Source organism: Poecilia mexicana, unplaced genomic scaffold, assembly GCF_051168715.1.
Source record: "Poecilia mexicana isolate PSO_F unplaced genomic scaffold, ASM5116871v1 scaffold_11, whole genome shotgun sequence".
Taxonomy (NCBI): Eukaryota; Metazoa; Chordata; class Actinopteri; order Cyprinodontiformes; family Poeciliidae; genus Poecilia; species Poecilia mexicana.
Genome location: NW_028263380.1, coordinates 6,441,944 through 6,459,254, shown reverse-complemented (window position 1 = coordinate 6,459,254; position 17,311 = coordinate 6,441,944). Strand labels below are relative to the sequence as shown.

Below are 17,311 nucleotides of genomic sequence, written 5' to 3'. Positions count from 1 at the left end.
GATGCTTCGGTCTCAACTCGCCCCCTTTTCTTGAAGAACAACTTTGTGTACAGAGACATCATAATTCATTTTACTTGTTACTTCTGCTGTTCTATTTATTTATTTTGGATATTTAAAATGTCTTCCAGTTCCAGTGTTAAATGTTCATTCAAATTTAAATTTATGCTGTTAAATTACTTGAAATTGGTCTCGAAAACAATATTAACACTTATCACAATAACTTCTGGGGCAATTTTTCGTCCAGTAAAATCTGTTTCTTTGACAGGCCTGGTCAGAGGTATATTTCACTGCCAATTACATTTCTGTGAGGTAATTAGCTGGACTTCATGGATGTTTCTGTTAAGACGACGAATGTAACTTTAATTCTCGTCAACAAAAGAACTTTAAAAAAAACAATTGTTTTTGACTTGGAAGTAAGATTCAGATAAATCTGCCTCTTAGGTAAATGAATAATATTTTCACGTAATCGATACTAAAACCGTTCCGGAAGTAAAGTGAGTGCTTTAAGTTTGCATTTATGTTCTTATTTAGAAGGAAAAAAGCAATTCCTGTGTTGTCCTGTTGTGTTGACAGATTTCAAGTACCATCCATCCACCAGCTGTATAAACCCATTTATCCTTGCAGGTTCGCAGCGGGGGTCGGTGCCCATCTCCAGCTGTCACTCAGTGCTACACCCTTAACGGGTCGCCAGTCCATCACAGGGCAACACACACACACACACACACACACACACACACACGCACACACAAACACTCACACCTCAGGGCAATCTAGAGAGACCAATTAACCTACCAGTCATGTTTTCGGACTGCTGGAGGAATCTGGAGTGCCTGGAGAAATCTCATGCATGCACAGAAAGAATCCAGGCCAGCACCTTCCTGCTGCAAGGTAACAGTGAAACCATCTGCACGGTTTTGGGCAAGACTCAATAGAAACAAGAAATAGTGACTGATAAGATCCAAATGACCAGGAGAGCACTGTAACTGAATAAACGCTGCTGTAAACAACTCTAGTAGCTAATGTTGGCCATTTTTTTTACACTAAACTAAATGTTTTTTTGTTTTTTTTTAATATGTCTGGACTTCATTTGTTCATTCATTGTTCAAAATCCAGTGGTGTCCGAATGTTTGCCAAGTGACTCCAAAACTGTGAAATTGCAAGCACTTTAGGGCCACAAAAGTTCAACTTTTAAATACAAATTCAAAACCACATTTTATTATGATTTATTTTTCTCTACTAAACCAAACATTGTATATTTTAGTAAAAGAAAACAAGAAATAGATAAAAAAAACAAACATGCCAGTACCTTTCTTGATCTGAAACTTGCTAATATCTGAATATATGTCTTAAAACACAAAAAAGGAGCAATTAAATGCTTTTTGACCAGCACACGAACTGCAAGATGTGGACTGAGAAATTCTAGACCAGGGGTCACCAACTCCAGTCCTCCAGGGCTACCATCCTGTAACTTTTAGATGCGTCTCTGCTCAAACACACCTGGATCAAATAAACTGCTCGTTTCCAGCCTATTGCAGAGAGGAATGAATGCTGGTGAGGGAATTGAGACATTTTGGAGCAGAGGTGAATCTAAAAGTTGCAGGATGGTAGCCCTTGAGGACTGGAGTTGGTGACCCCTGTTCTAGACTTTCTGCACATTTTTTGAAACGCAGCCTCAGATTAGTGACATATTTTCTCTTTCGGTGACGGCAAAAAGATGCATTGCTAAAAACCCATTTTGTTCTCCTGGACCCTGTATCGTGTGCCATCTCCTCTCGTGAGCTCCATGTACCACGACTCCTCTAAAAGATGGGAAAGCGAACTAAAACACAACCAATTCCAAATCTGACTCAAAAGATGAAACACCAAAAAGGTTTTATGCGCTGATGAAACAGAAGTGACCGCAGATCGATGCTGCTGGAGAGGAGGATCACTGCTCTCAACGATCCCCAGGCTGTTAAAAAAAAACTTGAAATGTAATTCTTTTCCTTTCCTGGACGTGCTGCAGTTTTCTCCCACCACTGTTAGAGGAGGGGGAATCATGACTCTAAATCAGAGGGCTGTGCACAAATTGCAAGTGATACTAGTAATTACAACACCAGTCCCACAAGTTTAAAAAACACAAGCACATGAATGCCAGCAAACATTCAGATTGTGTATATTGTTCTGATGTTTGTCTAAATACAGAGCACAGCTGTGTGGGCAGAAATCGCTTCCACAGAAATAGATCCGAGACCAAAATGTCAAACCTGATATAACTTAGTTGAGCTGCATGGGCGGCTTACATAGCTCTTTAACACCTAAAATACAAGTTTAAAAATGTACAAAAATTGACTAAATTCATCTCATGTTTCTCTTTGTAAATGCAAACGAGATATGATAATTGTCTCATTCTTAACGGCACCTCCTACTCCGTCCACTTCCACTTCCGCTGGCGGTCTGTCCTGCCCTTCCTGTTATGGTGGCGACCGGCGCGTTTCAGGTCGCAGCTACAGCAGACACACCAGGTGAACTATGACCTTCCTGCCGCCCGCTTTAACTTCCTGTCGTTCGGGTTCAGCTAGTCGGCGGCGTGCACACAGGATTCGACTGGAAGTGACACCTAAAATAAGCCGACAGCCTCTACATCCCAACGCGTCTTACAGGTCACTGCCATTTTAAATTAAAAGAAAGTTCCAGAAACCTGTTGTCGAATGACGCGGCGGTTAGCGCGTGCGCGCCCCGTAAACACAAGCTGTTGACCTCGACGCGGCCCGTCCCGAGTTCGACTCCCGGTTCATTTGTTCCTTCCCTTCAGACTACTTTCAAATAAAGGCCACTAGCGCCGAAAAAAAGCAAATTCTTAATAATAATAATAAAAAAAAAACCCCGAAATGTTTTGTCAACATTTGGGTTTTAGCAATTGTTTGGCTGACCTAGTTCCTTCTAAAAGCAGATCTGAACAGTAAGAACATACACAGAAAGAGAGAGAGATGTTTTGTGTGGGCTCAGACCTTCTGTTGCTAGGGGAACCAACTACAGGAAGGATGCTGACATCTCGGCGAATGCTGTGCTTTCAAACTCGTTTGTGTTTTTGAGATAACCTTCAAATCCTAATCCTGGAAAGGCTCCTCTCTTTAAAACTATAACAACCCCGGGATCATCCGGAGTGCGCGACATCCGGTCCGATTGAGCGGTCGCGTGGATTGAGAGCGGCGGTCCAATTTCAGTTGCATCACCTGCCTCTGTCTACCACAAACACACTCTCCCTCACACACACAGGCAGCAAGACACACACTCCATCTCCCCCACACTCCAACCTGAATCCTAATACACCTTCAAACGCGTTGTGATGGGAGCTGCAGACACCATCTCTCTCCTGCTTCCTCCATTACTTTTTTTTCTCTCTTCTCCTCTCCGTCTCTATCTGAGCGCTTCTCTGTGCTCCAGACGAAAGAAGAAGACACACAGATATGTACGCCTGAATACCTACATCAAACCCCCCCCCCAAAAAAAAACGTCTATCTCTGCTCGCTTTAGACGTTTATGAGGCATAGCAGCTTTTCTTTTTTCTTTTTTTTTAAGAAGTAAACTCTCACTTTTGTTTCCAAGTCTGCACAGGAAAATGTTTGTGTCTTGTTGGAGGGTACCAGGTGTGAAAATGTTCTTCAATCTGCCCTCAAAATCAAAGCAGGGCCATGATAAACGGCCTATTGCAGACATAGCTGAGCTGTGTACATGGAAGGTAATTTTTTTATATATATTTTTTTATGAGTCAGTCCACATTAGGTCAGAGGGGTCAGGACAGACTGGATGCAGAGACCGGCGGATGTCGTCCGTGCCTTTTCTTTGTGTTCCTCTCTTTTCTCTGCCCCCCGCCTCTCTCTCCGTTATTAGCTCTGTGTGCTCCATCACACACGCTGTTCTCTGAGTAATCACAATCAATTCAACCCACTGAGAGCGGGATGTATTTCTCCTGTGCTCCTTTCACCAGACTTCTGCTCTTCTGCAAGTGTGGCTTTTGCTTTGGTTGGTTTTCCATTTCCTTTATCTCCCCTCCGCCTCTCCGACTGTTCCTTAACGAAAGCCTCAGAACAAATGAAAAAGTAAGTTGAAAAATGTGACTCCCTGTCAGTTTTATTCCATTTGAGAATTTGTGACGAGAAGAAAAACAAACTTTTTTTTAACTTGTTTATTGTACCAATTGGTAGAGATTTACAGATCTGGTTCTTATTATACTTCATGTTAGCTGTAGCTTCATAATGAGCTACAGCTCATTTCATAATGAGCTGTAGCTAACATATAGCTTCATGTTAGCTCCATCATAAACTGTAGATAACATGAAGCTTCATGTTAGCTTTAACTTAACAATAAGCTTTAGCTAATATGAAATGTAGTCTCTCCAAGACGCTTCTGGAGGCAAATGTCAAAATAAAAGCACTTCCTGCTTTGTTTTTTCAGGTGTTTACACACATTCATTCACTTACCACACTGTTCATTTGGCTGTAATTTATACCTTAAATTTCATATTTATATTTGAGAAAAATACTTTAACTGTGAATTTAAAAATTGTTTTGAAATGTTAAAAATTCTGCAGCTCAGAGAAGAAAATAAGTAAAACTCTATTTAGTGCAATATTTAGAGGAGAAGAAGACTATGAAAACATGGATAAACAGGTGTTAGCAAAGACACACATTAGTTAGATTTGTTCAGAAATTAAATTTGAAAAGGTTTAAATATATTTTATGTGCCTTGGTGTTTAAATGCCTGTTTACATTTCTGGTCCGAAAACAACAAGAAGCAGACTTTAGCAGCTTTTACATGCTAAATTGAATGTTAAATGTTAAGGTTAACACACAATTGTTTCTGAATATTAACAGACCTGAAGATAATTACAACATTTTCACATGGTAATTTTACACCTAGGCATGAGCAGCGCATTTGGGTTCCTGACCTACAGCGGAGCAGGGTCAGCGTTGCACTAATCTCACCAATTTAATGAGAAAATCTTGATTTCTGTCATTAGAGACTAGAGATTTGACTTGAACTTGACCCTTAATAACTTGATACTGGATTTAAAAAAAAAATAAAAATAATCTCTGACTTTACACTGCATTCTCAGTAATTATCTGTTTTGGGATGCTATATATTTTAGCGAAAGAGAATTTTTTTTTGATGAATTTTAAGCTTGGAAAGTCTCAAAAGAAGCTCATAATTTTTTAAAATAGACCCGAACAAGAAAAAAAAAGTTAAATAATATAATAATAAAATAATCAAATGAGTAACTTCACATTGACTTATTTTACTGTCTGAAAGCTCATTTAGGAACAGAAACCTCTTAACACTCTGTCAGAGTTTAGCTGTGAAGCACGGTGGTGGTCGTATCATGGTTTGAATTAAATGGATGAATTCTAATAGAAATATCCTGAAGATTCAAACCAGAAGACAGAGACATGCAAGCATTTTAGAAAACCCGCCAACATCCTGAAGCTTTTATTGTTCTGTAGAAACAGATGTGAGTTAAAAAAAAATGTTACCCAGCTGATCACCAGGACAGATAATCTGTTCCTGGAAACATTTAGCTGCTGCATCGGGAGGTCAAAGGGACGCTGACGTGCTTTCACAGATATTTGATTAGAGGTTTTTTTTTTTCAGCCGTGAATAAATAAAACAGCAGCTTTTGTCTCCCTGTCTATATATAGAAATATCAGAGCGGTAGAAAAACTTTCAGGAGTGTATAAATGTGTAAGTAGGAGAGTCATAGGAGCAGAATAGAGTGATTAATAATGCAGAATGATTTTGCTCTCACAGGTGGCTGACGATAAAAATACCTCCAACTCTGGAGGAGGAGCAGAGAGTTGACAAAGTAAAAGTAAAAAAAAAAAATGTAAAAAAGAAAAGTGGAGTGAGGAAATTTGGGCATGTTGGGGGTGATTTACAAGGAGAAACGAAGACAGACGGAGAAGTTTGCGGCTTTGAAAATGGGGTTTGATGAATTGTGGGAGACAGGGCGCCAGATGAGGACAAAATAGGATTCTTGAGAGCCAGGAGAGTAACGGAGTCTGGCAGCGAAAACTAATGTGTCTGTCTGCTGATCTACTCACCTCCAGCTCTCATCAGGCCTCATTAACACAGAATTAATTCTGCGCCGAGGCGAGCACGGCCGCAAACACACACGCACACACAGCCGGCATGAATATGCAATGGAGCGCAGGAAAGCAGGGAATGGATGTGCAAAAGAAAAATTAGACGGATTACACATTAGAGAATTGCTATAGTTGAAAAATGATAATGTACTACAAGTTTATTAACTGTTAGTTTCAAGGATGAATAAATGTCAAAGTCCATAGATTTAGTTCCTCAGGGTTCACTGCTAGGATTGTTCAGTTCTTTGCTGCAGCCCGGTTGAGTTTGACTCCCAGACTCGAGGGATTTGCTAGATTTTCTTTTTTTTCCTCTCCATTTTTCTGTCTGACATTTAAAAAATGGCAGAAAAAAAGCTCTCAGAAATGAATCACAGTTTGTTTTATACCTGCTAACTTGGGGTGAACCGATAAATAAGCCCAGATTTTCTGGATTTGGGTGACGGACAATGCTTAAATGTGAAAACTGAACAATAGTCACAAACTGTTGCCAACGTAGCAACTTTGTCACGATATTTAACAACTTTTAAGTAAAGAAGAAAAAAAATTGGTATCATCCAAAATCGGAATTGGCCAAGAAAAAGATCGGTGATCGGCCAGAAAACTGCAACCGGTTCAAACGTATCATTAAGTTTAATTGACCAAGCTATTCAGCTTCATGACAGTTTAAAGGATCACTGTTTGCTGGGATTTTTTTTTGGTAACTTCCTTGAATTGCCATTTTGATGTCTAACTACAGCTCTTGACAATTTTTGACTGTGAGTTCTATAATTTTGTATTTTTTTGTGTGTGTTTTAATGATATAAAACAGTTGGAAATCCCTTGTTGCTGAAATGTGCTAGATATACTTGATCGATTGATTAAGTTTACTTGCTTTTTTTCTAGTCTGCCACAATAATTGTGAAGTGGAATGAAAATCATAACTAGTTTCCAACATTTTTTTTTACATACAGAAATATAGAATGCTGCTCAGCTCAGTCGAACTGGACGGCAAGAACCTGTGGACGTGTGAACGACAATTTTCAAGTGTGAATTAATAATTGTCCTCTCAAAACAGAATCTCCCACCTGAGTTGTGTATCTCTGCAGCTCCTCCAGAGTAACTATAGTTTTCTTGCCCAACCTGTCGGTTTAAATCTCTTGGTTTTCAGTTGTGCCATGCTTTGATTTTGCTTATTGTTATTTAGCTTGTTTCTGTCTGTCAGTTATTTCTTATGTAAATGTTTCTATTTTTTAGTAGAACCAACCATGTGTTCTGACCTGTGAAACGCACAGTGAGGTGTTTTGTTTTTTGCTTACTTGACTTACGACAAAGAATGACGTTTAGCTTTAGTGCTAACTCCTCTGCATTTACACTCCCATTAATTGTGCTAATGTTGATTAATGTGCACTGTCCTAATCAAATAAACTAAATCAAATATGGTGGATTTACTCTAAGAAACTTTCAGTGCCTATGATGTTGCTGAATAGCCAAACTCTACATCCAACTTATATTAAACTTCATAGTTGATAAAACTGTACATTTGGTGGAAATGAAGTCCAAATTACAGCCAACAAAATGTTTCAGGTGTACTTTCTCTTCAGCTTATTGATTCATCCGTACAGCTCCAGCTGCCTGATCATGATTATCATCGTCGTTAGCGTCATCACTAACACCGGGCGTTATCAGACTTTAGAGAATGGAAAACAGGTGAGACACTTAAGGTCAAGTTAATAACATTTTACAGTAATAAACTAGAAGTCAAAAGAAATCTCTTAAAAAATGCAAATATTTTAGCTTGTCAAAGCAGATGTATTATTTTCTCTCTTCTAAAAGAGAGAGAAGGAATCCTCTTCTTTCAGTCCGGCGAGACAAACGACTCTGCTGACTGCACCGGGTTACAGGGAGAGTTAATGGAGGTGATTTATTGCTAACAACAGTTTTCCTCATCAGTGCTTATCCAGCTCCGACGCGTCAACATGTCTGCTGAAGCGAAGGTCAATGACAGGACACGAACGGAGCGGAGAGGGATGAACTCGGAGGGTGCTGGGGCCCGAGCTCATTTTGAGGGAATCGTAGAGCAAACCTTTGGGGAAATGACTTTGTAACTTATGCAAAAGCGGTTAGCTAAAGCAAACCTCCACACCATGAGGAATCCAACGGAGCGAACTCACCAAGTGCACGCAAAATTCACACTGAGAACGAGTTTCCGTGGGTCTTTTAGAACCAGAATGTTCTCCTAAATCTAAAGATAGTAAATTCAGAGTGTTTGCTGTCAGTTTCACTCCAACTCGAGGTGAAAGTCAGTAAGAAAAGAAACGTACGCCATACGTGAAACACTAGATAGAATGTGGTGTGTTTGAATCCTGCTCCCTTGACCCTGATACCTTTAATAAAATCCAGTCCAACCAAGCATTGTCAGAGGTCAGCTGATTAGCAAATGAAGTCTGACTGTGTCTAATTAAATCTCAGCGTAATCAGATCCGTTCTGTAAATGCCTCAGAGGTTTGTCAGAAATTAGTAAAGGCAGAGCATCACGAAGGCCGAGGAGCAGAGCCTGCAGGTCAGGGAGAAAACTGTGGAGAAGTCAAAAGCAGGGTTAGACGTATCGCATCCAATCTCTCGGCCCGACAACTATTAGTCTACGAATCCGGTTTTGACGTCACAGGAAGAAACTCATTTTTGGAAAAACAATATATTTTAATTTCTGCTTGCAGTGCAGAAGATACAGGTGTGGAAGACGATGCTCTGCTCAAAAGAGATGATAGTGGAGCTCTAAACACAAGTTTCTGCTGTGCCGAGGAAAACTAACTCTGGCTGTGTTTCCATTAACCGTAGAATTGCTCAAATTGAAATTCCGAAAATAAATTAGGTTAATGGAAACACAGCAACTTCAAATAAAGGTTTGTGCATGAGGAGAAGGAGGTTTTTTGGCCATTCCGATATAAATGTATTGCGCGAAACTGCGTTGGAAACACTTTTTTCACATCGTACGAATCACGTGATCAACAGCCAGATGTTGCTATTGGTGGAAATGACAAACAAGAGGACGGCAGGAAGTGGTAGGAGGGTGATAGTTTGTTTTTGTGTTTTTCTAACAACGTGCAGCTGGCTCCAGAGAGATTGTGTTTTTTGTTTTTTTTTTATTTGACATTAGCAGAAAATAGACAAATAATTTGCACACATTTGTAACGGAAACGCAGCTAGTAACAGCTAACTGAATGTGGTTACAGGTTAATTAAATCATAATGATTTGAATCAAATGTTGAACAAAAAACAGTAAACATACTGCTAGATCTACTAGCAACTTTAGTTGGTCTATCAAGTTAAATCTCAATTAAATACATTGCAGTTTATTGCTGTAATGTAGCATAAATCTTTTTTGAAAGACACATAGTGCAGATGCCGTCCCAAACTTGACTTAAATAGAAACGTTTTAAACTAACTGGAACATCTAACTGAGCTCAGTGCACCGTCTGACAACCAGAATCAATTGGAGTGTTTGTGTGACTGAACTGAAACAACTTCTGGGAAGCGCCTCGAGGCTACGCTTGTTGTATTTTGGTGCTACTTAAATAAACTGAAACTGAGCCAGATCCAGTACCTGGTCCCAGGGACTCAGCCTGCCGCCGGAGAACATGAACAGGTAACCCATGGTGACCAGGCAGGCCCACGTCAGCAGAGAGAAGAGGCGCAGCATCCGCTTGAAGACGGATTCGATGCAGACGAGGATGAAGATGGACAGGAAAAGGAAGAGGGCGGCAGACACGGCGATCAGGAACGTCAGGTGATCCTCTGTGTTCTGGAAAAAGAAATAAAGAAGCAGAAACAAAACGATGACGTCACGCAGGTTTACGTGCAGCGCCTCGCACAATTTTCACAGCTCCACTGATGGTAAAAAATAAATAAATAAAAAATGCTTTGAATGCTCCTTTCTGCCAAACGGCGAAACGTCTGAAATTGTTCTTTGTGTTTTTCACTGAGAACGTGCCATGCTCGACAGAATAAAATGACCACAGAGTCCAAACACAAAGCAGATGAACAGACGGCGTCCAGATCGCTAGGCAGACACCGAGAATGTGCTACGGCATCACTTCCACACTCACACCGTTGGAGTCAGCATTTAGAGGCTGGCAACACTAACACACGCACACAAACACTAACACACACTAACACACACACACAAACACTAACACACACACAAAAACACTAACACACACACACAGTAACACACGCACACTTGCTCTTCACATTGAACCAGACATCTCTACTACATGAGCTCAGCATAGCTCGCTTTATCTGTACGGCTCTCTTCTCATATCACAGCATATGAACAAAAATATCAGCAACAACTGCTTTGCTGCTTGTTAATCATAAGTCGGAAGCAACTCTTAGCTTCTACTTGTGAGAAATTATATTTTGAATTTCTCCGTTTATCTAAGAAGTCGGAGATCGGAGTTGGGAATGATGTCACACTGCAAGTTGTAAATTTGACTTATTAGCTGTGCTTCCATCCAACTGTCATGAGAATGTTGAGTGAATTTTTAAAGTGTCATAAAAAAAGGAAAGAAAATGCGAATGTTTCCATGTACTGATTTGAAGCGAATCCACCAGGCTATGCAAAACGTAATCTCGTCAGATGTTGACGCTCACTCAGCTGTAATATACAGGAAGTAGAGGCTGCAAACTGGCATAGAAATACAGAAATCCTTCCTCCAAACTGGAGGTATGGACTATGACATTTTTCAGAGTTTTGTACCTCCACCCACCAGTGGATGGAAGCGTTCCCCCTTTATGCTAGCATTAACTCGTTTTTAGAAAAGCCAAAAACAAAAACAAAAAAACTCCAAAATGAAGAACTTTCTATTTGACTTTAGGGTCCTTAACACACAGGAGGCGATGTCGCTCATTCATTTCCTACGGAACTTGTGAAACGAGGCAACAGCCGCTTATAAAAGTGACCGGAAAAATTTGCGATTGTGAAATTTCAAGCTCATACACGTAGACTCGAGACAGTCGAAAAATGTCTTGATTTTTGTCGCTGTTGTCACAATCTTGTCCCGACTGTTGGGTTTCACACAGAGCAGCGATGACGTTAGTCTGTTGCTATCGCTTGTCTCTCCTCGTGTTTCCATTAGCCCATTAGCTTTTGTAAAAACTTGATGGCAGGTAAATAGTTGGCCTGGGTTTTCAATCTCATCATGTGAAAACCTGTACTTTGTTTTTAATTAGGTTATTGTTGTCTGATGCGAAAATGTGTTTGATTTCCTGAAAGACTTTAGTGTGACAAAAACAACACCCATTATTTTGCCAATGGGTGTTGCCTTTTTTTCACTCAGTTCCACAATTTTCAACTGGTACTAGAAATCCAATGGTGGCTGCAAAACGTTTCTAAATAAACCCTCCAGCTGTCTCCTCTATGATTCAGAAACCACACTAACTAGCAAACGGCTAAAAATAAGGCGGACTCTTCCAGGTACCAAAAAAGTTCTCTCTTTGTGTGTGTGTTTTTTTTTTTTTTTTTAGCCCTCTTTAAAATGTGTAAATTATAGAGCAAATACATAATCAGAAGGCAAAGAGCTTCCACGAGCACATCAGTGGCACTCTCACAGGCTTCACCCTGTGCCCAAACACCCACGGAAACCATTTTAACTTATTCCGAGTCATGATTACGCTGACAGGCCCCGGGCGCTAAAATTAGAAGGCTGCTGTGTGATTACATGTCATTTTAAAGTAAAATGAAAATCAGCTTTGGTATTGAAATGTCTTTGATTTTTTTGTCCTTTTTCTGCCCTCGTCAAAATAGACGTAAGGAGACGTCCCGAACCGCGCCTCTGAATCCACGTCGACCGATTTTGACCGTTGTCTGTCTTCCAGGGTTTTTTCGAGGATAACGCTAACGGCTCCGTTGAGTCAAAATAAGACTTGAAGCGGTTTGCTAACGTAGCAGCGTCGTGCAGAAGACGACGGCATGAGTCACAGTCTGGGAAAGGAATCCCTTGGGGTGTCGCTGCTGACGCCACAGCAGCTTTTACAGTGAGGAGACCGGAGCCCAGATTGGGGACTAACAAGAATGTAAGCAACACCAAATGCTCCGCTCATCCCCCCCAAACCCCAGAGGAAGATTTCACTCACAAGGACATTCCCTGTCGCATCAAAGCGGATATTTTTCTAAAAAGCACACACGTTCGCAGCTCTCTGGAAGAGGGAAGTGGAGGATTTGTCACTGCCTTCAACTGTTGGCGTGGGGGTTAAGCTTTTCATTCATTTGTGGAAACAAAAACGAAGCATCTGCACTTTGCATATTTCTGATTGAGCCCCGTCTAATCCGCTTAACCCCACCCTCGGCGACGGCGTTTAATGCCGTTTCCCTCGACGTGGCTGCCCGCCACATTGTACTGCATTGTAACCCAGAACAATCAATCCCCCCCACCCCCTTTTTTTTCTCCTTTTAAGCCTGCTTCATCCAGCTACTATTGAGAACGGAAAAGGGAGGACTTTTTTGGGGGGTGGAGGGGGGGACATAGTGGCAGCACCAAGAGACACAAATTCAATAGCAACCAGACAAAAATAGACCAAATTATGTCAGAAGTTGAGAGGAAGGAGACAGTTGTCACGGGAGGATGTGATGGAACCGCAGCAGCTCATGCGTTCTCCTTGCTTTCCATGTTGGGTCCCTGTTGAATATTTATTGTGGCTGATGAAGCAGAGCTGGAGGCAGATTTCCTCAATCTGTCTTCCTCTTTGGTTATGGAATTCATCAATAATCAACAAGCTTTCCCCTCAACGTCTCCATTCAAAGCGCTGAGAAGTGTTAACGAATTCTCCTGAAACTGCTCAAAATCTGAAGGAGATCAAGCTGGGAAGACGGTAAAAAAATCACATATTTCAGCTTTATAATGGCTCATATTAAATCTCTGACAGAGAACCCAGTTTTCTGTGAGGAAAATGTTATTTTTACATGCCTGAGAATATTCTGCCGACTGTTTTACTGCCTATGACTGTTTTACTGCCTATAACACGTGTAAACTGAATTTACCCAAATTATTTGTGCTTGCCAATGTTTTATTCAAATTCATAAAAGTGTGTTTTCTTAGCGTTACCTTTCCTTAGTGTTTGGTAGAATTTCCATTTAATCTGCTAGTCATGGGGTCAGTCTTTTCTGGTATCCTCTACTGGCTTTTTACAAGAGTTGCTGAAATTTTTCGATGGAATCGAATCAGGATTGTCCGCCCCACACGCTCAAACACCTTTTCAGCTTCACTCCACAGATTTGCTGTGGGATTCAGACCAGGGCTTTGTGATTTCCACTCTGAAGTAATTTTGTTGTCGTCATCCACTTTGTAGCTAATTTCCGGTATGTCGGGAGTCATTGTCCATCTCTGCCCAAGCTCTAACTTCAAGGCTTATGTTGCGGTTAAGGCGAGTGCTATTTTATTCACTTTTACTTTGCATTACTCATTTTATAGACGAAAACCTCAATTTCCATAAACTACACAAAGAGACTTACCAACTGCAGATGAGAAATGAACTCTTCATGAAGTTTTAACGTCATGACTCTAACCTTCAGTTTATGACAAAAAAAATCTTTTAAGTCGAGCTTCTTTATGCTGGCAGGTTTTAATTTGTGATTTAAAGTTCAGACAGACTTCCAGTGCTAGTAGAATTCATGAATTTGTGCAGAACAGCAGATCTATTTACCGTTTCTATTTATCTGTGTCAATGCGAGCCTGACTAACAACTACAGATCCATCAGCACAGAACCAGACTCTCCGGCGCATCCATCAAGCTGTCAATGAGCTGAGACAAAATCCGAGGTTTTCTCTTTACATTAAAATCAACAGACTGGAAAACTGGAAAACAATGCTGCGTATCACTCGAAGACGGCAGAAACTCGTTGTCAACAGAAAGCAGCCGCGTAATCAATCACCCAAGTAAGAGGAACTATTTTAGATTTGCAGAGAACCATTATCAGATGCTATGTTGACCTCAATTAGTCTGTCAAATTGAGTTTTGAGATGTCATTACGCGAGCATGTTGCCATGTAATTGCAAGGATTGTGTACCCACAGATGGACACATACACAAGCATTACGTTACATTTCGTGCAATTTCAGAAAAAAAAACAACAAAAAAAGCAAAAAAAGGGGAACATTTTCCCTGAAGATTGCAGATAAGCTTGTGAAGGAAATGTGAGACTTCCTTTGAGAAACTCACCCAAAGGATACACACACAGATCCGCAGATGTACGTCCACAGACCCACACACTCACTCACACACACACACACACACACACACACACACACACACACACACACACACACACACACACACCGGCATAATGGGTGGCGCCTACACCTCTTAAAAATACCACAGTCACCCATTCAAGCCCTGATCTGTGGAGAAAGATAAAAGTGCGCTGTAATTTTAGGAGCTTTAGTTCTGCTTTTGGTCGGGTTCCTGCCGGCTCCTTGATAAAGCCAGAAAACTTACAACAACATCCGCCCCTCCTTCATCTGCCCCCACCAACTCCAAATCCACCTTTTATTTATTCCTGCCATTCTTCTGCGCCCAGCGGTAAGAAATGCACACGCCTCAGCAAACAACCAATTCATCACCACTGTTATTCCAGAAGGACAAAAAGTAGTGCAATGACTCCAAATGATGGCAATTTAGACTTCGTTCACACAGCAAGTCTTGTTGCTCAGTTTTTTAAAAACGCACTTTTTCTGTTTTTGCCTGGTTGTTCACATTATTAATTAAATCTGACTGCAATGCAATTTATGAACCGAAAGCAACACAACATGCACAGAAGAACGTTGATGTCACACAACAGCGAACTGTTTGGTTGCATTTTCCTGCAGAGTGAAAGTAGCCTTTTTGACACGGGTCGCACTGTATTAGAAGCAAAAAATAAGGTCCTGGTAAGTGAAGCAGGCCAGTAAAATGTATTGATTTGCTTTAAGTGACTTTAAAGGGATTGAATAGGATGACAGCACAGCCAAGAAGAAGCTATTTACTTTGCTGGAATTAACGTAGAAACCACTTCTGGACTACTCTCCAGGTGCTACGCTGACGCCCCACGATACACACGTGGAGATGACAGAACAAATCCACGGCCTGTCCTTAAACATCCAGCGGCAAAACAATCAATTTGAGATATCAGCAGCCACAGTTCTGAGTGGGCCTTCCTTTGTGAGGCCATTTCATAAAACACAAAAGCAGCACTTGAGAAACAATGGCTCGTGTTTGCGGTTGAGTGTTTGTCGCCAAACAACACTTTTCACTCGACAAAAGCACCGACGCCCACAGAGCTGCGAGCTAAACTCTCCTCCCGCTCTCCAGATCCACTCTGCAAGGCTGTCTTTGCCATCCAAAGTGCTTCAAAGCCACTTATGGCGCCACGCATAGCCATACACAAGGGACACTGCCGCCCCTCCCCAAACCCCCTTGCAATGGGCTCTGTCCCGTTCAATCCCCTCGCTAAAAGCAAAACTCTCTGTGCAGTAGTTGATAATGGGAGTCATGTGGCACACAAGATGTTTGATTGTAATGAAACCTGCAGCTTTTCAGCTTTTCGCATTTTTTTTTTTTAAAAACGGTATTGTCTATCCTGACGACTCACACTGGTCCGGGTCAATCTGTCCTTTTTGCCATTTGGCGCCTACGCATTGACGCTGCTTTCTCTCCTACATCCACTTCCTAACCGCGAGCAAAAACAATTTCATACAAATTCACATTGGAACGCTGCCTTTCTGTTCATTTCTCTTTTGTTCTGGTCCGCTGCAGCTGGTCCGGTTTTTAACCTTCAAAGACTAAAAACGCAAACAGGGAGCCACTTCTAAAGTCAAAAGGACAGACTCTGAAATACTTTTGTTAGTTTGTGCTCGACTGAAATGCTGCTGACATTAAAGATGTTTTGTCAGTGTACCAACCTTTCAGAGCTCTCAGGTTTTCTGGTTCCGGTCTGCTCTGCCTCCCCAGAACCAGAACCAAACATGAAGAAGCAGTAATCAGCTTCTAAGCTAGAATCCAGAAAACTGCAAAACTGCTGAAACACAGAGTTACTGTAAATCAAGGCTAAAAACCTATTTGCTTAGTGTTGTCTTTGATATTAAGAACTAGAATACCATTTATTGAAGTTCAATTTTCCATTATTATTAACCACTTCAATGTTGTGTTTATCTGATGTTTCATGTTTTTATCATGTAAAGCACATGCCTTGTTGCTGAAACACACAGTACAGATAAATATATCTTTCTTTGGTAGTTAATGTGAATATAGTTTTAAAATGACTCAAATCTGACATAATATAATCATTTCTATGTTACTTTCCAGTAATATTGTATTAAGCTCTGTTTCCCTTCGGTTCTGAATTCTTTACATTACACCAAAGTTAATGTAACATTCCCTGCAGGTAGATGTCATACATTACTGTCGAAAAGCTACATTTTCGTGCTCTAGATTATGAGCAGAAGAGAGAAAAATCACTGTAAACCATAAAAGCCAGGAGGAAACATCCAGCTGGAAGGTACGAACTAATCTATGGTAGGTAGAAAAGGTCGCGCATTTCAATGCTTCAAAGTTGCCATGGTTTTACAAATCTAAAAATAAATTAGTTTTGAATGTAGTGGGAGTAATTTTACAGACACAAACAAGCCAAATGACACTAGAATGAGAGACTATTGTTATTTTATTTATTTTTTTTTTTTGGACTCTAATGCTGCGTTTTGGCCAGGGCAGCAGTTGGTTGCCATGGAGACTGGATAAAAACCAGTGGAGAGACATTTCCCACCAGAAGGTACTCAAGGTGTGCCCTCCAGCTGCTTCAGAGTTGTATGAATAGAGTCATTACTGGAAGCTAGTTCAATCTTTCCTGCTTGTGTTTGTGTGTAAATTAGTGATTCATAAACTTTCTTTAATGATGTAACGTTCTGACTTTTAGAGAACGTGTTGCTAACGAAGCTTCGCATTCTGCTGCCAGCTCAGGTAAAGTCAGATGACATAAATATTCACGTTTTCCCGAGGCGCTCCGGAGTCAAAGGTCACTGAAAACTTCCCTGCAGAAATAAAATAGCAGGAAATAAATCTATCGCTGGATTACCAAGTGGGACTTTATGAAAGAGAATCTTGTTTCTCTCCTTTGTAAAACTGCAGAATGTGCTCAGGAACATTAAAATGATTTTCACAGGAAACAATGAGAAGGAATATTCA

The 17,311-nt window shown here is 40.8% G+C and overlaps 1 protein-coding gene across 1 annotated transcript in view; it reads right to left on the bottom strand.

The window, feature by feature from the left end:
• Nucleotides 1-17,311, bottom strand: part of adcy2b (adenylate cyclase 2b (brain)) — a 69,659-nt gene that overhangs the window by 48,141 nt on the left and 4,207 nt on the right. Inside the window, exon 2 of the mRNA XM_088010104.1 lies at nucleotides 9,703-9,900. Coding sequence (XP_087866230.1) covers nucleotides 9,703-9,900 — 198 coding nt within the window. The remainder of the gene's footprint in view (nucleotides 1-9,702; nucleotides 9,901-17,311) is intronic.